At 38.1% G+C, this 22,428-nt stretch overlaps 1 protein-coding gene across 1 annotated transcript in view; it reads left to right on the top strand.

The window, feature by feature from the left end:
- Window positions 1-22,428, top strand: part of ascc3 (activating signal cointegrator 1 complex subunit 3) — a 174,723-nt gene that overhangs the window by 38,602 nt on the left and 113,693 nt on the right. Inside the window, exons 6-8 of the mRNA XM_053494602.1 lie at window positions 1,254-1,452; window positions 5,521-5,656; window positions 6,154-6,279. Of these exons, the coding sequence (XP_053350577.1) occupies window positions 1,254-1,452; window positions 5,521-5,656; window positions 6,154-6,279 (461 nt within the window). The remainder of the gene's footprint in view (window positions 1-1,253; window positions 1,453-5,520; window positions 5,657-6,153; window positions 6,280-22,428) is intronic.

Raw genomic sequence — 22,428 nt, 5'->3', positions numbered from 1 at the left:
AAAACAAAGTTAGAGGAAAGATACATGGCGGAGGCAGAGCAATCCGTAATCGGGTAAATGTCTTCCTTGCTGGGTCTTAGTGCGCGTCTCTTACTGGTATAATCAACGTCCGTGCACGCGTGTACTATTTACTATAACACTGTGTGTGTAAAACCTCTTTTATTTTGTGTCTGTATGCGTGTGTGTACAGCAAAATCAAGTCTCTCTGCTCAAGGCTTAGCCTGCTCTTTGCCTGCTGTGTGTCTGTGCGCGCACATCATTGGACACCGTGCCACACACACACAGACCCCTCCTACTTTTACCTTTACAGACACACACACTTTCTCTCTGCTCTACACAGTAACACTGCTCTGTCGCGATTCTTTTCAAAGGTAAAGTGCAGGGCGATTGAATATAATAGTTAGTTGCAGCCCTAAATCTGACACACAACTGTTCATAAAGTCGCTTTTATTCAACATTTTGATTTCATTTATGGTATGTTAAACCTTAGACAGATGTGTAAGTACTGCAAAAGTTTCAATAAATTCTGTTCAGCGATTTAAGACGTGGCCACAGTATGACACAGTATGCTGCACAGTGCGCTGTCGAAACTTGCTCATAACTTTACTTTTACTAAACATTTAGATGTAATTTATGGCACAGGTTTAAGTTTAGACAAATATCAAAGTACTGTCAGAGTTTCATTACATTTTGTCAGGTCAGTTTTACGCGATGCCATGACAGAATTTGGCTGGACAGACATACAGACAGAACATTTTCTGAGAGAGGTTTCGGTTTTTCAGTGTATAAAACATGAAGATGTATATGAAAAATTTGTATGTGTTCTCCATGATGCAGTTGTAACCATAAGTCTGTTGTGTTGGAGGTTTGAAATTTCTGCTGTGATCAATAAAGCATCCATAAGCGAGCAGAGTAATACAAATGGTGAAATGCCCCAGTAGGGCTACGGAAAATATAGCCACTCTTGGAACGCCACTCGACTTATCAAATTAGTGGACTGGAACTAACCGTCGCATAATGAATATTAAAACATTTACACACGGTTATTTGATTATGAATAAGTAAGTCTGGCATGAGCAGTGAAGCTATAATTCATAAAGCAGCTCCTGCCTGGTGCATTTACTCATCACATAATCCATTTCACTACAATGACTGTACACTACATTGTAACAACATTTTAAGTAATGCTAACAGTTTCTTTTAGCCAGAGAGTCAATTTCACAAATGAAGTACTGTAACATTCTGTTTTGCAGATGGGATGCTTAAAAATGTAGAGTCTACTAAACCTGCATATGGCTGTCAGGTGACCATTCAGTCCGAGCAGGAGAAGCAGATGATGAAACTGTACCGTCGGGAGGAAAAAAGGGAGAGGAAGAAAGAGAAACGAGGAGATGAGGGCGAACCGTCAGAAGCGGTTTTTTATTTTGACCCTAAGGAGCTGAGACTGCAGAGGTAACCGTGTGATATCTCTCTCTCTCTCTCTCTCTCTATCCTTCTCTTTTTATTATAGAAAAACACACCTCTGTATATTTGTAATCAGACTTTTTGTGCAATAGAGAAAACTCAGTATAAAATGTAATTTAAGGAGTATCAGTGTTTCACATTTGCTTGGGTTTACATGCTATGTAGGCGCAGTTATCAGTTAGAAATTTTTTTTTTTTTTTTTTTTTTACTGTGGTACCTGAGAAGACACTTTTCCTCTGGAAGGTGTGATAAAAGGAGGAGAAGCTGTTTTCTTTCTGTAGCAGGTCTCTAAAAGGATTCACTTACACCAAATTGGCCTTGTTCTAAGTAAACCTCATGGTGCGTTGATGGAAAGTTAAACCAGTGTTCAAAGGCTGTGTTGAATGTGAACGTTTCTGTCACTACACTACTCTGAGGCCAGAAGCAAAATCTAGCAGGGGGTGTGTTACTGTGTGTGCATGTCAGTTGTGAGGAGAGAGATGGCCCCTCCAGTTCTGTCTGATCTGTTGATAAGATCAAGTAATTATTATAATTAGTGTTTTATTTAGATTTATATTATCATTAAATGCAATGTTAGTGCACACAATCAAGTAGGGCAGCAACTAACGAATATTTTAATAATCGATAACCCCCCCCCTCCCCATTAATCGATTAATCGGATAAACAGCAGAAAACTGAAAAAAATAGTTCCTTTCCAACCCTTAATTCAAAACAGAACTAAAATCTTTAGAGAGTGCACAAACATGTTGCTCCTTAAGCTGTTATAGTAATAATAAAATAAAATAAAAATGGACTAACACAAAAAACATAGACATGTATGCTTTACATCTGCCAAATATATACAATGGAACCTTGGATTACGAGCATAATTCGTTCCGGTGTTATGCGCTAACATGCCCCTCTGCCATGGATTGCCCCACCTACATAATCGCTATCAAATATTATATTAGAATATAAATTTATAGGTTTATTATCATCAAATATGATATTACTATTATAATAAACTCTAGGCACGTGACAGCTGTCAAGACCATTTATACAAATTCTTGTATAATGTTTATTTTGTGGCACATTTATTTTTCAGGGCTTTGTCAAATAAACATTTATATATAATAAAAATAAATATTGTTTATGATGAAAAATTAGACGAAACTAATTTATTATAAAATAAACAATATAAAAGTTTACATGTATATGAAAATCATATACAACATATTTATTTTTATATTTCTTAGTTTATTTTATTGTCTCATGCAATTTGTAATTTGTAAACCATTAACCTATGAATTTATGTTCTAATACAATTATACTATTAATAATAAATAATACTATTTGATAGCGATTATGTTGAGGGGTACAATCCATGGCGGAGGGGCATTTTAGGACATACTGTAACAATGACGCACGCGCACACAGACACACACACACAGCAGGAAAAGAGCAGGCTAAGTCTTGAGCAGAGAGAGAAAAATAGATTTTAAACGTCTCTAATGAGACTTGTCTATATGAAGCATTGCAGCAACCCCTCAATAAACCGTAAGAAGAAGCGGCGATACTCTTGTAAAACTTGAGTATTTGTGAAAGATGGAAGTAGTTTGTGTTATTTGCAAATGCTGTGGTATATTTTTCAAGGATATTTCTTTCATTTTAGACCACATCTTAACATCTGTAAATTTACCTAAATAATTTAGGTAATGAGTATGAATAGATTCTGAATTAAAAACTGCCACAATAATTAAATTCTTTAAAAAGAGCAACAAAAAGTTGGCATAATGGATGAGGTAGTAAAAGTGTTTGCTCTGTTATCAGGAGATTAAGAGTCTGTGTGTTCGCTGCGTACTGTAGAAGTGGTGGCATGCTTTCTCTCTGTCATGCCATGTGTGCATAAGAAAGTAGATAGAACTTTTCTTTAAGTGGCTAATGCTGCCCTGTGATGCACCGGAGAAGTACAGTGTGCGCCAAAATATATAATACTGAAATGAAAAGACAAATAATATTACCTTGTTGTTATCTGTGAGTTTATTTTTTTCACACTATTAGCGTGTTAATTTACCATGTTATGCGTGATATAAGTGTGTAAAGTGTGCACCCCCTCGATGTTGACAGTGTTAATATTTTTCTTGCTAATTTTCAAACATATTCCGGGACAAAGCTTGCCGCAGACACTTTCAAAAGGAGACGATTGCTTGTGTAATGTTGACATTATGTACACTACCAAAATGGCAAAATTTCGTAACAATAGACAGTATAACTGTGTTACTTGATGCCACCTTATTAAATCTCTCTTGGAATAGTTCTGCCACCTTTTAGAAACCCGGTCCCCATTCACGATCACTTTCGTGTAAAGGGAACTAATACTCAACTGTGAACACTTTTTCTGCCTTGGAGGATTTTAAACGACCAGGGACTTCAAGTGTCTCGTAGGAAGGTTTATTTTTCCTGCTTGGTACTGTAGCTGCCATACAAAAGAGAAGAGCTGGTTAGTTGTTGGGAATTGGTCAGTGACCAAATGGAAGTACATTACCTATATATTTACCACCACCCCCCTCCTCCCCCACAATTCTTCATATTATATTAAATTAAATTAAATTGAATTCTGTAGATTAAATTAAAGAAATGTGAACTGTGAACTGTGTCAGGCTGCAAAGTGCGTAAAGATACAATTTAAAAATTGGTTGTTTATGAAACAAACTGAGCAGCAACCTCAATTCCTCTCTTGTCTGCTCCAACCACACAGCATTTTGCATTCTAATCCCTGGTTTGATCATCTGTCATCATCTGTTTTTCACTGATTCATGCCTTAAGTTAGATATTTTTATGCTTGAGTGATTCATAGGTCACTACAGTATGTGGCTTAACAAACAAAAACATTCCTCTGAAACAGGAAACAGGTCAGATAACTAACCACTAGTCTGCAAATGAGAACCAAAAAAATTCCTTCAGAAAGGACGACTTCTCAAGACTACATTAAAAATACAAATCTGGATGGAAAATATAAAGATGCAAATATCCTCTTATGAAAATGTAATTTTTTTGCTATATTTTATACATTCATGTAGGTCTTCACTGTTTGTACAGAAAAAAAATATAAGGGGGGGAAATCCCTTTTTTTGTTTTTTTCATTTTTGTCCATACTGTAGATATGTTCACTCAAATTTCCTTCCTGGTATGACATCATTGCAGACAAGGAAGGGAAACACTATGCAAAGCCCCTCCTCCAGCTGGACTTCTGCACACAGTTTTTAAGGAAGTCCCGTTTCTGATTGCTAAGGATATGCACTTCGACAAGAGGCATGAGGAGTAGGGGAGGGCTTATTTCAATCTAAAGCTATAGACACAGAATTGTAGGGGTTGCAGGATTCCTGAGCTGAGTTGTATTTCAACTAGAACATTAACAAACACATTTTGGAGACCTCTAAGACTAATGTTAACTTGTTTAAAAATAAGTGTATTATACAGTAGGGCCACCCGTAAGCTCCAGATTTAAGGTGTTTTTTATTTTATTTTATTTATTTATTTATTGGTTATCCTGGATGGATAAGTTATCTGGATTGATGAATTTAGGTGTTAAGTATTTTTGGTTAAATTAATCTGAAATATCAGTATGGATAACTGTATAACAGAGTTGTCTGAAGTAACGTTTTTCCATTAATGCTAACTAGTTCAGTAGGTAGTTCTGTTGATACTTGCTGTTGTGTAATTATGGAATGTTAAACTGCTTTACATTAGGACTGGTTTACAAATAAAACGCAAACGTCTTCTTGGCGTACGCAGTACAAAGCATAAAAAATATTTAATTTTGTGCAGGAAATTAGCTGCAAAGTTAAATAAAAATCTCATAGTAGCTAACCCTCAATTTGTCAAATTTGCAATTGCCAGGTATGTGCATAAAGATTGGCATTGTAAGTTTAGTCCCTTTTGAATAGTATGACTAAGGGCTGTCAGATAGCTATAATATCAGTTTTGTCACACTCACAGCTATTTCATTGTAATATCTCTTGCTTCTGACTGTACACCATGTTTGGCTGGTCTCTGATGATTGTGTTTATGTCTCAGAGAGCAGGCCTTGCTGACTGCACGGCGTTCTCCGGTGTTAGGACGTCACAGAGAGTACGAGCGCATTCACTACCCTCATGTCTATGATGCATACGCTGAAGCCACCAAGACCTCCGCCTTTATTGGAGGCTCCAAGGTAATATCTAGCCATAATCGTTTAGATTGTGGCTGTGAAATCTTTTAATCTCCATAAAGCTCTGAATCTTCATTGAGTAGATTATCTGCAACCTGTTTTTATTTGCATGTCATGATATATTATATTTTTATTCCTTTATCGCATTGTCACAAAACAAACTGCTTGCATGTTTGCATTAGAGCAAATAGCACTGAGAATACAGGTGTGTGCATGCCTGTGTGTTTGTGTGTGTTAAAATCGTCACCAGCTTATTTGCGGTGGAATTGTAAGCGATGGCGCAGGCCCGCCTGGCAGCCTGACACATGCAGCTGCAGTGGGTTTGGAGGCTGATAGCTGACCTTGGCTGCAGTTAGGAGTGTTTGAGTTTGTTGGGGTTGTAGGGAGCTAATGGATGCTAATGGTTCTCTCTTTTTGCCCGGTGGTAAATTGCAACTGGTTTTGGCTAATGCAGCCTGCTGTTTGTTGATTTTTTTTATTTATTTTTTTTTCTGCTGCAGATGCTGCTGCCTGAGAACATCCAGAGAGAGAATAATAAGATGTTTGAGCAGGTCGAGATCCCACCCAACGAGCCCATGCCTATCGGCTTCCAGGAGAAGCCTGTCTACATCACAGAACTAGATGAGGTCTGTGTGTTTTCTCCCCACTCTTTATCCTTCTCTACAGTTATCTATCTCTTTACTTCTCTTGGCAGCATGTTAACATGTCTAAGAAAAAAAAAAGCATTACAACATTAATTTTAATAGCAAATTCCATATAAACCGGTGTGAACCTTAAATGTAGCACAAATTTTCTGTTTAGATACAGTACCAGTCAAAAGTTTGGACACTCATACTAATTTCATGGTCTTTCATGATTTTTATTTCTTTCTACATTGTAAAACAATGCTGAAGGCGTTCAAAATATGCAATAATCTCCTTGGAACAGTTGATATTTAGATTTGTCTGCTCTGTAAAGCCTTTATAAAGGCTCTAATCTGAAGTGTTTTTTTAATTGGTCATTTCTGAGGCTGGTAACTCTAAATGAACTTTAGAAGAGGTAAGTTTTGGTCTTGCATTTCTTGGATGGTCTTCATGAGAGCTAGTTGATGGGTTTTGCAAATGCACTTGACAATTGTTATTGCAAGAACTATTCCAGAACAGCTGACCTTTGTATCTTAAAATAACAATTGTTGTTGTTGTTGTTGTTACTTATGCCATATGTGTTATTTAATAGTTTTACAATCTCCAGTATTGTTCTAGATTGAGAAAAAAAAAATCACAACTGTGTCCAAACTTTTCTCGAGTCCTGTATAATTTTTTATTTGGGTGTTGCCAGGGCAACAGGATGCATGTGTTATGAATGTGTTAGTTTTGGAGGTTTTCAGTCACATAGCAGGGTAGGGTCGGGTCAATCTGGACTCATCATGCCACATGCCCTTTTCCATTGCTCCAAAGTCCAATCTTATTTTATTTAGTCCACACAGCTGTTTCGTCCAAATCCTATGAGATCTCATCATATTGTGTGTGCGGACATGCCCTTAATTTCACTATGAAACACATAGCTGTGATTACTATTGCCTATTTATTTTTGATACAACTTCACCAAGTGATCTCCAATCACAGGAATTCATGATTTTTTTCGACCATATTTCTTCCATGAAGTTGGCAGTTTAGCAATGTATGTACTTCGGGGCTTTAATAACATGTTGGACAGTCCTCAACCCTATTCCAGCCATTTCATCAATCTCTAAGAAGCTACTCAGGAAAAGAATGATTTCCAGTAGAAAACATTAATCATTGCAGTAACTGTCCGATCAAAGGCTCTTTAATATTTATATACTTAAATCCAAATTGCAACTTTTTTGGCCAGGTAATATATACATATATGGCTTCACATCTCCAGGGTCAATCTGCATGCTCTTTTGGATGCTCTCGTTTCCTCACACAGTTTAAAGACATCCAGATTAGGCTAATTGGTTTTTCCAAGTTGCCTGTGGTGTGTGAGTGGGTGCATGTGTGTTTGCGTGCCTTTGATGGATTGGCACCACGTTCACTTGGCAACCCATAATTGGCACCCCATAACCCGTCTAGTGCCCAGTCTCCTCAGATAGGCCCCAGGCCCTAAGTGACCCTCTATAGGATAAGCAGTATAGAGAATGAGTGAGCGTGAGTATACAGTACAGTACATGTTTAGCTTTTATCAAATAACAACATTACTTTTAGATGCTATGGAGTATCCACTGTACACATTCCTGTCAGTGAGCTGGTATCATCGACACGACAACTTATTAATACAAACACATTATTAAAAGTCTCCTTGGTGTTAGTGCTACTGTCAGAACCAGGCTGATATAAAAATTCATCCACACATTCTGACCAAACAGATTAGAGAATTTAACAGCACAGAAAGAAGAATTGTGACTGCAGTAAAGTTTCATATTTGGCCAACATTCTGGTATAGGAAACCTACATGCCCGCAACCATTAAAGCTGATGTATTGCTGTTATTATAAACAGTGGAGTGTATGAATAAATGCATGAGAAATACATGCTAAAAATTATTTTGTTTATCATTTATATATTCTGTAAAATCTAGGATATATCTAACACTTTCCACTATCTAACAAAATGCTCCTCTAATGCCTGTCTAACCCGTCACTTATTTTTAAATGCTGCGTAATTTTGATTTATTTTTCATTTAGATTCATCTGTCAGTTTAGCAGGAATTTTATCTTGTAGTAAGCAGATGTTTCAGGCTGTTTCATATTAGCATCTGCATTTTCTAGGCAGCAGAATGGGGTTCCACAGAATATTGTACATGATATTTTGCGTTGCGTTGTAATGTTATGGCCATTGGGCGTATTCAACAGAAATTTAGTGTAAAACATTCACAGAAGAGCTGTAACAAAGACGACAGACTATATCTGCAATAGGATGTTCAAAATGCACATGGGTGAGGTGGTCAAGTTTCTATAAAAATATTTCTCCTCGCTACAGTTTCTCAGCTATGATATTCATGTGACTTTTCTCAGCTATGACATCCATCAGTTTCATAACTGGTCTCAACGAGACACCCTGTCAAACTTTCAATTTCCTTTGACTGAGTAAGCTAGTAACTTTCTTTACAAAAGCACGGGATGGATTATAATCAACAATAATAGCAACCTAAAATTATTAAAATGACCTGAATAGGGACATCTGATCATCACACTCATATGTGGCTTCTCCCCAAAACCGTTGCCATGAAGTGTGAAGCTTTGTTTAAATTAAGATTTCTCTTTGCTAAAATTAAAGGGCACGAACATGTGCCAACACAACAGTTGCCCCTGTGAGGTCCTTAAAGACACGGTTTGTCAAGGTTGGTGTGGAACAACTAAAGTTGCCTACACAGAGCACTGACCTGAACCCTAATTAACACCTTTGGGATAAACTGGAATACTGAATGCTCGCCAGGCCTCCCTGCCCAATATCCGTGCCGACCTCACTAACACTTTTTGGCTGAATTAGCAAAACCCTGCAGCCGTGCTCCAAAATGTAGTGGAAAGCCTTCTGAGGCTTAAGAGCTGTTGTAACAGCAAAGACACACAAAGGTGTCCACAGACTTTTGGCCATATAAGTGTGCTGGAAAGATCAGAAATTGTTTCTGGATATGCTCTCAGAATACAGACTCAGTGCTGCTGCAAGACAAACTGAAGTGGATGATTACTGAAGTCCCATCAGTGCTGGCATCGTATGCTACGTCGTGAGTACTGTGTATGGATCTATATGGAGAAGCAGCTTTATCAATAAAAACTCAGTTCATCTTTAAAAAAGATAATTTTATTTTTGTGCTTAAAATAAGAGCTCTGTGATTTAATCGATTTTGCAGTTTAATCGACCTGTTGACACCAAGCGGGTGTCAGTGTTTATGTTCATTAGTTTCTCCTCTAGTACTGCCGGTTGTATGGTGTTGAAGGCACTGGGGAAGTCAAAGAACATCACACTTACGGTGGTCCAAGGCTTTCAAGGTGAGAGTAGGTTTAATGGAGCAGGTGTATTATGGCGTCCTCTACTCCCATGAAAGGCTGAAAGGCAAACTGAAGAGCGTCCAGAGAGCACTTCACCAGGGGACGAAGTGTATCTAGGATAAGTCTCATAATTTGCGATGTCAAAGCAGCAGGCCTGTAGTCGTTCTGGGCACAAGGAGGTGGTATTTTTGGGACCGGTACAATGCATGATGTTTTCCACAATGCAGGGACTTTCTGTAGAGACAGACTCAGGCTAAAGAGGTACTGGAGGACACCACAAAGTTGGGGAGCACAAGATTTCAGGACTCTAGGATTGATCTTGTCCGGATCTACAGTTTTTGTAGGGCTGAGCTTGCTCAGGCCATGTTTGACCTGATCCACTGAGAAATTGATTGAGAAGAGTGCAGGAGTAGTGACTGTTTTCTGTGTAGGGGAGGACATGGGAGCAGGAAAGTGTGAATTGAGGCTGAAGCCGGGGGAAGTGTGAAACATAGGGACATCAAATCTATTACTTAGATATATTTTAGTAATCAAGTATTCTACCAAAAATGTAATCGATTAATCGAGTTATCGAATAAAATGTCATTTTGCCTAATTAAACAGTAATGTAAAATATATAAGAAAACAAAGATTAATTGGTTTTCTTTTTAGAAAAATCTACTTTTATTTTTTTAATGCATACAGCATTTTATCAAAAATAAACATTGTCATTATTCACAATACAAGAAATAGATTAAAGTTGACTGAGATAAATTAAGTGCATTACAGTGCAATGCATTCTTATTTTAAAGCCTTTTCTCAGATGCAAAAACTAAAAAAAGGTATTTTAAATGAAGAGTATAAAAAAAAATATAAGGCACACTGTTACGCACTAAAATGCCTCTCTGCCATGGAGCCCCCCTCCCCCCCCCCCACATAATCTGTATCAAATGTTATATTAGAACATTAATTCAAAGATTTATGATTTACAAATTGCACCAAACTAATTTTTGTTGTAATTTTTCATCATAAACAATATTTATTTAGTGTAAACATTTTTGTATTACATGACAAACCCCTGCAAAATAAATGTGCCACAAAAGAAACATTATATGAGAATTTGTATTACGTGTCTTAATTTTTTCATTAATTAATTTTGTATTAATTTGTCACGTGCCTAGGGTTAATTACAATAGTAATAATATCACTCACTTACTCATCTTCTATACCGCTTAATCCTTTATTCAGGGTCGAAGGGACCTGGAGCCTATCACAGGAGACTTGGGGCACGAGGCGGGGTACACCCTGGACAGGGTGCCAATCCATTACAGGGCACACACATACACACACACTCATTCACACACTATGGGCAATTTGGGAACGTCCATTAACCTTACCTACAGGTCTTTGGACTGTGGGAGGAAACCGGAGTACCTGGAGGAAACCCTCACAGGGAGAACAAACTCCATGTACACAGAGATGGGAATCGAGCCTGGCTGGGAATTAAAGGGCACGAACATGTGCCAACACAACAGTTGCCCCTGTGAGGTCCTTAAAGACACGGTTTGTCAAGGTTAGTGTGGAACAACTAAAGTTGCCTACACAGAGCACTGACCTGAACCCTAATTAACACCTTTGGGACAAACTGAAATACTAAATGCTCGCCAGGCCTCCCTGCCCAATATCCGTGCCGACCTCACTAACACTTTTTGGCCGAATTAGCAAATCGAACCCGGATCCTGGAGGTGCAAGGCGACAGTGCTAACCACTACACCATCGTGCCACCTTAGTAATAATATATTTGATAATAATAATATGAATTTTTGATTGTGGTTCCCTAATACATTTGATAGAGTTTATGTAGTGAGGCAATCCGTGGCAGGGGGGCATTTTAGCGCATAATACACACATTTAAAATAAATACTTACAGTACAAAAACACTAAGTTAAGCAACTTAACTTTCGGAACTAAAAGTTTCAAAATTTACAGGTTAGGCATAACATAATTCACTGACAATTTCTGTTCTTTTCACTTGCTGGTTTCTTCTTCTCTTGGCTCGCTGATAACTTTATCGCTTATTTCCATTTTGCAGCCCGCAACAAAACGCTCCATCAAATCAATACACAGCTAACTGTTTGTGTCTCCTTCCGCTTTTTTGGGTGACGTAAACGCTTCTTCTTCGTCTGTGTTTACTGGTGGCTTGCATCCAGAAGCGTGCTGTGTCATGGCAAACAAATAATTGTTTAGAAAAAAAAGCAAAACATAACACAAAGCTTTGAAGCCTCGATCATTTTTCGTAATCTAATTACTCGAGTTACTTGAGGAATCGTTTCAGCCCTAAAAGAAATTATTGAAATCGTTTGCACATTTCACATTCCTCTCAATAGCCTGGCTGGCTGTCTTATAGCCAGTGATGCTCCTCATGCCCCTCCACACCTCTCTCGTGTTGTTCTGTTTCAGCTGTTGTTCCATTTTTTTTCCTGTAGGACCCTCCTTGATTTTACCAGTTAGCATTTTTTGAGCTTTCTTCGCTGCTTTCTTATCACCAGAGCTAAAGCCCTTTTTTTTTTTTTTTTTTTTTTTTTTTTTTACATTTAAACAAGCTTTAATGTTCTCGGTGACCCAGGGTTTGTTATTTCTCATCGGTACACAGGTGTCAACACAGAAGATAATGTACTCTGTGATGCAGTCTATCATTCTTTCAATGTCCTCACTTTGTGTTTACAGAGAACCTCCCAGTCTGTAGCCTCAAAACAATCCTGTAATGTAGCAGTGGCTCCTTCTTAGCATCTTCTCACACTCTTCACTATAGCGGGCTGTTTCTGAAACTTGAAACATGACATTTAAACAAGTTACACTGCATTTAAATGCTTATGAGATACTTTGTTTTTTAATACTTCAAAGCTTGTAAGAAATATCGCTGCTAGAGACAAATTAGACAATAAACAATACCCCTAATGAATTTAAATTAATCAAAAATGACAGTGCTCTAATGGAATTAAATCCTTAGTCCCACAGCTCTATCAGTGGTAAAGTGTCTGTAAAGTGTCTGGATCAATTTACTCGAGCAGATCGTGGACAATAGAGTCAAAGTAAAGTTTATGTGTTATTTGTCTGTTTATTTATAATAATAATATTAATAATAATAATGTGAACATTTCTGGCACGCATCCGTATAGAAAAGAAGGGGATTGGTCTCTTATTCAACTTTGCATGCGTGTACAAGTTTACGACACACTATCTGTTTAATCTGATCAAGGTATTTGCTTTTGCCTACGTCCCTAATCTACAGCCATGTTTGCTCTATGGCTGACACTATAAATGGGTATTTAAGTCACTGGAAAATTGTGTGTAAGTATTTAGGGGTAAGCGGGTTGGTTCCTGCATGCCTTTGAGTTTAGAGATAATACTGGATTTTACACTCATTTGTCTGACGAGTGGGAGGCTGGGAGCAGAGTGTATAATTGGAGTGGCACTAGTCTTTTTTTTTTTTTCTTTAAATCCACCCTTTCTTGCACTCTTTAAGATAACTTTCTCATCAGGTGGGTTAAAATGTCTTAAAAAGCCGAGCTTGTAGGAGGCTATTGACTACACAGTCAGTCTCAGTCTCAGAAGTTACCTGTACCACATAGGCTGTCCATCCTCTGCACATTGCTGCCCTGTTTATTCTAATTGTTCTGGGTCTGTTACAGGACCCAGTTTTGAGGATCGCAGTGTGTGACGCAACGATCTGTGATTTTTGGACTAATTAGTCATGCCTTTTATATGCTTGTGTGGCTCAGGTGCAGATGTTTATGTGTAAGGGAGGAAAGACACAGGTCACCACATAGGCTGTCAGATACAATCTACTTTCAAAACAGTGCCTCAGCCATGAAATGCAGCATTTCCCCGTGTGAACATTAGACACTCACCTGTATGGCGAGACAAAAGCTTTTAGCAGTGGCATTATGGGGGAGAACATGGGGACACCTCAAATCTGCACTTTTCTGCTTTTTCAGCTAAAGCAGCAATCAGGCCAAACACGAATAAAATTCTTCCTGCAATTCTCCCAACTCAATAAAAGAAAAAGGACATCAGAAAGAAAAGGGAGCCATTTGATTTGATGCTGCTTTTACTTGTGACTTCTTTATGCCATCAGTCGATTTTTCGAGTTTTGATTTACGTTAATGTAATATCACAAGAACGAGTCTGTGAACATAAGTAGGATTTATATAGAGGTGTCATTGTAACCAGCAAATGACCTGATTAGATTTAGGATCCATGCAGTGGTGATTCTAGCGTGTCTGGTGCCCTGGGCGAACTCTTCTTTAGTGCACTGCCAAGTTACACAGTTAAATATATGCATCGTTCTGCACACTTTATCAAACTTCCAGAAAGAAACCATATAGCATCCTTACTAATTCTAGGCGAAAGCACTTACTATATCATAAAAGATACATGAATAATACCAGAATAATATAGATATCCCGTAAGTTCACCCACAACACTGGAAATTCTCCAGACTGAGCTCAGGACCTAGTCATTACTGTAAATTCACCAAAAACCTTTATGATGCCACCTCAGTGACAGTTCACCAAATCAGTACTGTGCTGGTTAGGTTATATATATACACTAGCAAAATAGGTGTTATACAGTACTATCCTTATACTATTTCATTTCATGAAAAATATTATACTCATAAAAAGATAAAATAAATGCATGGCTTTAATCTTTTGCTTGTTTTTCTTTGTCTTTTTTCCTCTTTTTTTCTGAACTTTGCACCGGAGGGTCACCACATGTCACTGCTCTTCTAAATCTATTTATTTATTTATTTATTTATTTATGCTAGGGGCAGCTTACCAACTCACCCACACATAGATCCACATCTGGTTCCAAACATTTTAAGTTCAAATGTCTGAAACAGTTTTTCCTTTATAGCTTTCTTAAATGTATCTCTGGCAAATTAGTTACATAAAAGCCTTCACCCTAGGTGGTGGTGAAGACATCCTTGTTAATGCCATTTGCATTGAGTTTTTTTTTTTTGTTTTTTTTTTACATTTTGATACACACCTGGGTGGTGAGTATTTCGTCTTCCTATTTGGGCACACAAGGTGTTTAATATGCACAACATTTTCTTTGTATTTCCTTTATGATTTTTATTTCTGTATAAAAGAGATTAAAATATTAATATTTATGCTCGAGTTTACAGAAAAACAACACTTTATTTACAGAAACAAACCGTGGGTCAGGTTGTGCAGAGAGAGTATAGTATCACTCCTTATATGGTGCTGATTAGTTTAATAGTAGTACTGCTGTGTATGGATGAAGACTTCAATCAGTGTGTGTGAGATGGGCATTTCTAGAGCGGCGCTGATTCAGGGCAAGAAGAAGTGGCCTTGGCTGCACATACATAATGTGTCCTGTGTGTTGGTGCGCATGGTTTCATGACGTATCATCTGAAAGAGCCAATTGGAAATATGTCCCTCCAGCTTCTAACTGGCTGTTTTCATGTCTCATGTGATGTACTGTGTGAATAAAATGGAGCACAGGTCTGCTATGTTATAAGAATGTTAAAAAAAATGAGTGTGATGTGAGAATGACATTTAAATCCTCCAGTTTGTTGGCATCATGATAGAGCTTTTGTTAGATCAGTAAGAATTGTATAAAGTAAAAGACATTGCTGATTCTCATCAAACACTGCTGCAGAGTGCAGTTAAGCATCAGTTCAAAAACTAAGCTTTTAATGGTTCCTGCTTCTGTTGCCGTCATGGAGCCGCCGCTGCACCTGCACGTGCTAAGGTTTGCCCCGTCTGATTTTTGGTATATACTCTGCTTGATAGGATTTACTCTTGTCCTGACTTTGCTCAAGATCACCAAGATTGTTTGTCAAATTGCCCATTCCTCTTGACGTATCTTATGAATAAATATTATAAATTGCTCTGTTCAAATCTAGTCTGGAGACGCTGTTTTGAATTGTTGCAAGATACTATTTTTATGGTGAAGAAATTGGAAAAGGTTTACCCTTCTTTCTGAAAAAAGTATAAAATAGATGAAATGGTGACCAACATGAATATTCAGCTTTTCTTGAAACAGGGAGTGTGTTCTGTTCCGCAACAGCGCGGTCTAAAATACGCCCGTGGCCCTGAACTTGGTGATACGAAAGCCATTTCCAGCACAGCGGCAAAAAGACAAATCACGCCTGAAACTAGATTCTTGCTTAGGTTTCAGCGCTATATACTTATGCATTTGAGATGCTTTATCATTGTGGTGATGTATTCGCCTGCAGCTTAAGCAGATTCGCTCTCCTCTTTGGGCCTGATGAAGATTGATATGGAGGCCCTTAAGCTGAGTTCTGCAAATTAACAGAAGAGGAGCAGCAGCTCCGTTCATTTAGTAAAGCTCCTGCAACTCTGAAACAAAGTGCCTTGTTCTTATGAAGTGTCACGGCGGAGCAACTAATAAGTCTTTACATGCTATTAGAGGCTTTCCAAAGGCAGACTGGAGAAGCCTCTGTGTTGTTCTTTTAAAGCGCAGCTTGATTGTCATTTATTGAAAGCTATAATGGGCAACAGGGACATGGTGGCTAGGCGTGCCTTTAATAGCTCTGTGGAACATTAAAAGTGGAGAATTTATTAGAGACCCTTTTTAACTAATGAATCACATGGACTACCATCCCCTCATCACACCACTAAAAGCCTTCTTAATTTTTGTGAATAAATATGGCCGCACTCCTTCGAGGACCGATGCAGAACGCATGCATATAGTGGCGTGGGCGGGGCGGCGGCTGACGACCAGCATGCCTTGCGGGCATGTCGGTGTGTTCACCGTGTTGGGGAAGGGTGTTTGGGTTAGTGGCTTCGGCCCTGTTTGTGTGTGATGTGTGTTTGTGTGACGTGTGGAATGTGCTCCGGTTCATGCTTAGGCTAAATTGGAGGTAGGCTTCGTGTGAATGTGCTGCTCATGCTTATGTTTGACTAAAGTACTCCCAGCCATTGCATTGGGCAGCAAGTAAGCTCATTTGTCTCTCCAACATCCTTCTCGGCGGTAAAACGCTACTATATATATATATATATATATACATATACACAGAGAGAGAGAGAGAGAGAGCTGCAATTGTTCCCAGTCTGCAGTGGTCAGGGCATGACCAAAGTGGTCCAAGGAAGGACAACCAGTGAACCAGCGACAGGGTCATGGGTGGCCAAGGCCCACTGATGAATGTGGGGAGTGAAGGCTGGCCCCTGTAGTCCGATCTAGCAGAAATGCTACTGTAGCTCAAACGGCCGCAAAAAGTTAACCCTGGGTCTGATAGAAAGGCACCAGAACACACTGTGCATATCTTACTTTGTTGTGTATGGGGCTCCGTAGCTGCTGCCTGCGCTTGACCCCTGACCACCACCAAAAGCGCCTACAATGTGCATATATATATAATTTGTCCACTAATACACACATAACTTTCAAGTCCTAATCTAGACTGCAAAATGAAACAGAAAAAAGGTGCTAGAGTATAATGCTGTATCTGAGTCCCACTACGCTCATTTGTACCTAACTATCTAGATGTGAATAAGTGTAACACCATATGTGACATTTGTTGGGTATAAATGATGATTTCTTTCAGCAGCATGGACGGAGGCCGTCTGCTCCGCTCTAGGCTGTACGGCCTCTGCCTGCCCTAATGAAGTTTAATGACCTTAATGCATTTGCAGGAGCGGATATAAATGTTGTAAACGAGTGGATGTTATTTAAAACCTTGCGCATCTGGAGCATTCACTGCCTGTCCTTTGTATCAGTAACAAGACTCATTAACTCAAACTGTGTGCTCATTTTACTGTAAAAGATGCAGGCAATGAGCTCCCTAAGTCCACGCTTACTCCAAGAATATATACCTCCTTTAAGAGACATGCGGTGCTTTAAGGATCCTAAAGCAGTCACAGAAGTTTAAATAAACTTAACACGAACAAGGAGTTACACCTATGGTTGATTCTTCCTCTTCAGAGTGTATGGGCACGATACACTGAAGCAAAAACACATCCATAATTAATCCTGCTTGATTGCCTTTTCTAATCTTAATTTTTTTTAGTTACTCCCTGTATATGTGTGTGTGACGGAGAGAACGACAGAGAGAGAGAGATTTTTTAGACATGAAGACAGGTGCATAAAAATATGAGAATAAAAATAGCACATTAATCTGTCACAGAAAAGAACACACAGATTGCATATATAAATATAGCAGAGAGTGTAATGCTTTATTTCTCACATTGCAGCTTTCTGATAAGTTAAATAATCATAAAAGGACACTATTTTTAAAGATAAAACGTATCCATACATTCGTACATCTGGCAAAAACTTGTGCAGTGGATACTAAGAATCTCCATTTTAATGATCTTAAATACAAAAAAAAAAAATCAATTTGACAAGAGGATTTGTGTAAATAGGGCAATAACACTTTTTCTTTTATTGAAACGTGTATTTTCATAAACTTAAAAATGAGCTACGTATTCTTTAATGCAGCAGTTGACTTGAGATAGCTATTTAAAACAAGACACTATTCCTGGAGAAATATTGAAGTAGTCGTTAAGGGTGTCATTTATTAATCGATGCAGTAATTATTCAATCAAATGCTGTAAATTATTTTTTATTTAAATCCAAACTACAGTTTTAATCGCCCAGACACTGTACCTAACATAAGTTACCTATCAACATAATTTGTGCAAGATAAACATACCAATCCTGTCATTTATGTTAAGAGTTACTGTAACAAGTATAGGATTCCAGACTAACTTTTTACAGAACCCTCTTGAAAGCTGTTACTCATGGTATTGTTTATTTATTTATTTTTTTTGATGATTTTGACTATATATGTAATATAATTTAAGGCAAAGACCACTAGAGTGAGTTTAGAAAGTATTCCTACCCCTTTAGATTTGAGCCTTCCTGAGTTCATCCCTACACACTTCTCTTGCCTGGATTTGGACAGCCTCTCCCTTCCTCCTGACAGATCCTCTCAGGCTCAACCAGATTAAATGGGGCGCATCTAGGAACTGCCATCTTTAGATCGCATCACAGATGTTCTGTGGAGTTCAAACCTGGGATTTGGCTGGGCCTCTCAAAGGTGTTCAAAGGCTTGTCACAGTGCCATGCCAGCATTGTCCTAGGTGTATGCTTTGTGTTGGTGTCATGTGGAAAGGTGAAATATTTCCTCATTTCTGTCATGTGCACACAAGGTTTTATTAAAGTATCTCTCTATATTTGGCTCCGTTCATCCGTTCCTCAATTCTAATCAGTCTTCCTTGCATGGGCATAGCATGATGTTGGCATCACCTTGCTTCACTGTGTTAGCCAGTTGATGAGCAGTACCTGTTTTTGCCAGACGTAACACTTGAAACTTTGCCCATAGAGGACATTTTTTTTTGGGTTACATCAGACCAGATAATCTTTTCCCCTCTGGCTCAGAGAGTCCTCCAAGTAGCTGACATGTGACTTTGTATTCAGGAGTGGACTTTATCATAAAGGGCTGATTAATGGAGTATTTCTGAGATAAATGTTTTTCTGGCAGGTTCTCTCGTTCCTGCAGAGGATTTTTTCGAAGCTTTGTTCGAGTGTCCATTGGGTTTTTATTTACCTTCCTGGCCAAGGCCCCTTTAACTTGATTTCTGAGTTTGGCCAGGTGGCTTGCTTTAGGAAGACTTCATTTCATTCCAACCTTCTTCCATTTCACGATGATGGAGGCCGGTGTGCTCCTGGAAACATTCAAGGCTTTATAAATGGTTTTATACCCCTGGCTGGATCTACGTTTCAACACAATTTGATCACAGAGCTCCACAGAGATTCCCTTAGACTTTATGGCCTGTTTTTTTTGTCTGACATGCACTGTGAATTGTGGTACTTTGGACACACAGGTGTGTGCCTTCCTAAATCATGTCCAATCACCTGAATTTGCTACAGCTGGACTCCGGGCCAACTCAAGATAATCAAAGCAAACAGGAGGCACCTGTGCTCAATTTCGAGTGCTTTAGCCTGAATATTTTGTTTAAATGGGATGTTTTAGGTTAGAGTTTTAATAAATTACCACAAATTGTTTGTTTTCTTGCTGATCAATATGGATGATTTGTGTGTGTATTCCAAAACTTCATTTTCAAAGCTGAAAGTTTAAAATACTCCCCAGCCTCACTGTATGTGCCAAAACAAAGTACAATATGGTACTTTTTTATCTCACACTGCTTTAATATAATCACAAAGCTTGTTATTCTCAGTCACTTGTGCTCTCTTTCTGCTCGATAGAACCCTATGTTGCTTAGAGGCATATTTTTTTAGATAATACAAAAGTATTAGAGCAATGAAGGCAACACACAGCATTGTAAAATCCATAATTTCTATAAAAACGTATGATCTGGAGTTTGTCATCACTTAATGAAATCGCTTCTACCTTAAACATTCCCATATAGCTGTGTATTAAATGCTCCAACATGAACAAAGTAGACAGATCATTTTTTTCAGTTGAATGAATAAACTATTACTGCTGTGTAATAGGCACATAGTTATATTTTACAAGTGGTATTTATTCAGAAGTTTCCCCTTAACATGGCACTGTCATGTAGAGTGTCATGTAGTCTTATTGTCATTTTAACCATACACTGCTGGTATAGTACATAGTGAAATTAGCTAACGCTTCCCTAGCACAATGGTGCTAAATAAATCAACAGATCTGCAAGAGCTTACACATAACTTACATAGACTCTAAACACAAGACTACATAAAGTGTACAGGTGCAAGCAGTGCAAGTTAGTAGAATTAATAATAGAAAGCACAAGAACATTTAGCACAGTGATGAGCAGCGCAGCACTGACCAGTACAAACGTCTAAAGTGCATAATGTCCAAAGAAATACAGACAAAGCAACGTATAAAATTTAAGAAATCTTTTTCTAACTGCTTCATCACAGGGTACTGCATACAGGTAGACTATACAGGTAGACTATACAGGTAGGACCTGAGAGATTTTCTGTTGCATCACTGTATCTGGCTATAAGTCTTGTTCTAACCAGATCAGAATTTGATTAATGTCTTAATGTAGTCTAAAACAGTCTGCTAAAACTTGAATTTAATAAGCTGGCTCTATTATTAAAAGAGAAGAGAGTTAAGATCGAGGCATGGCTCCTAATGTGGTCCAACCTCTGATGCCTTGACATTCAGTGTGTCTTTTTTTTTTTTTTTTTTTTTTTAACTAGTAGCATAGTGATAGAGTTTTCTATTTCTTAACTTTTATTTACCTTAAACATTTTACAGAGATTAAGTGTTATTGTTTTTGAACTCATCTTAAAATAGATTTTGTACTATTTATATCTTCCCCAGGATGCCATTAGTCTGAAGACTTGGCTGTTATTACCCTGTGATTCACTTCATACAGCTTCATGTTACATTGCGCTACAAGCAATTTGTGATATTTCAGGTGGACTCGTTTCAGAATTAAATCGGATTCATTCATTTTTTTTTTTTTTTTTTTTTTTACTCTGACATCCGATCCATCATTTTCTGCTGATATCTGCTTGATACTATTACCGGATATCAGATCGGTGCCATGTCTAACTGTTTGATTCCCCCCCGTTTCTTTCGCTAATGCAGAAGCAAGGCAGAGATTAATGTAACCAAAAGCTATAGCTAGTACAGCTGCATATCTGAAAGAAAAAAAACTGTGCAGATCAGCATTACAGTGAGGGGGAATGAATTACTCCAGCAACAGAAATAACTCGTCAAATGAGAGTTATTTTGATTTACTGTTGCTCAGCGATACCCAGCTGTGCATTGTTTGGCAGAGAGTATACTGTCGACGAACTGTAGCATAAAGAAGTGCTTAAACTCAAACCTCATTAGACTTAAAAAAGTAGCAGGATGCCAATTCATAATAATCGTCACTTCCCAGATTAAGCCAAGCTGAGTAACAGCATGTTTTGTTGCTATTATTTTTCAGGACGGTTTGGCAGCAGTTAGTCTGTTCGAGAATCAAAACTGTTCTATTTATACCCAAACATGAGATTTAATAAAATAATAAATAATCCATATACTTGTTGGGGGGAGGGGGGGTGCAGAGTTGTGTATTAGCCATGTTAATTGAGATGTGCTGTGTAGTCCAGGTGTAACGTGACAGTAACAATACAAATCATCATAATGCTAAAATGTTGAATGATAAACACACACAGTTTAATTAAAATTATAAATGTCATTGATTGCTTCGATGCTTTATTGCATATGAAATGGGAAGTCAATCCACCAGATAACCAGTGGATACAAGTAAAAACTGGTGGAAGAGAGTTCTTTTCACCAATCAGAAATGGAATCTCCCTTCCTGGAAACTCAGGTCACCTAATATAATCCCCACATGGGGAAACCATATGCAAGAAAGAATAGATTTATTCTGACAAGAGACAAACGATGGGATCAAGTGTTTACAGGGCTAATATTTACCTATTGAACAGATCTTCAAAGCCCCCCCACTCCCCAATGCCGAATGAAAATGCATTCTGATCAGGTGCGACTTTTTTAGACTGAGGTGTTCACATGATGCTTGTTTCTACATTATGAGTGGTATACTGAGGTCCATGTAAACCAATCTAATTGACACTTTGTACATTACAGTTTTACAAAATTTCCACAGGGCAATGAATTGAAAATGCTGTATTATGCAAAATTCTCTTTTTGATTATTTTGGACAGTTACATAGGTCTCTGTTGTGTGGGTACAGATGTTGAAAGATCTTAAAACCACATCCCTTCCCTTTTTCTTTTCTTTTTTTTTTTAAATCTTGCTTTTCATATTTCTTTCCTCTGACATCATACAC

The sequence above is a fragment of the Clarias gariepinus genome, chromosome 4, assembly GCF_024256425.1.
Source record: "Clarias gariepinus isolate MV-2021 ecotype Netherlands chromosome 4, CGAR_prim_01v2, whole genome shotgun sequence".
NCBI lineage: Eukaryota > Metazoa > Chordata > Actinopteri > Siluriformes > Clariidae > Clarias > Clarias gariepinus.
The sequence above is the reverse complement of the archived record's forward strand: the minus strand, read 5'-3'. Positions and strand labels throughout refer to the sequence as shown.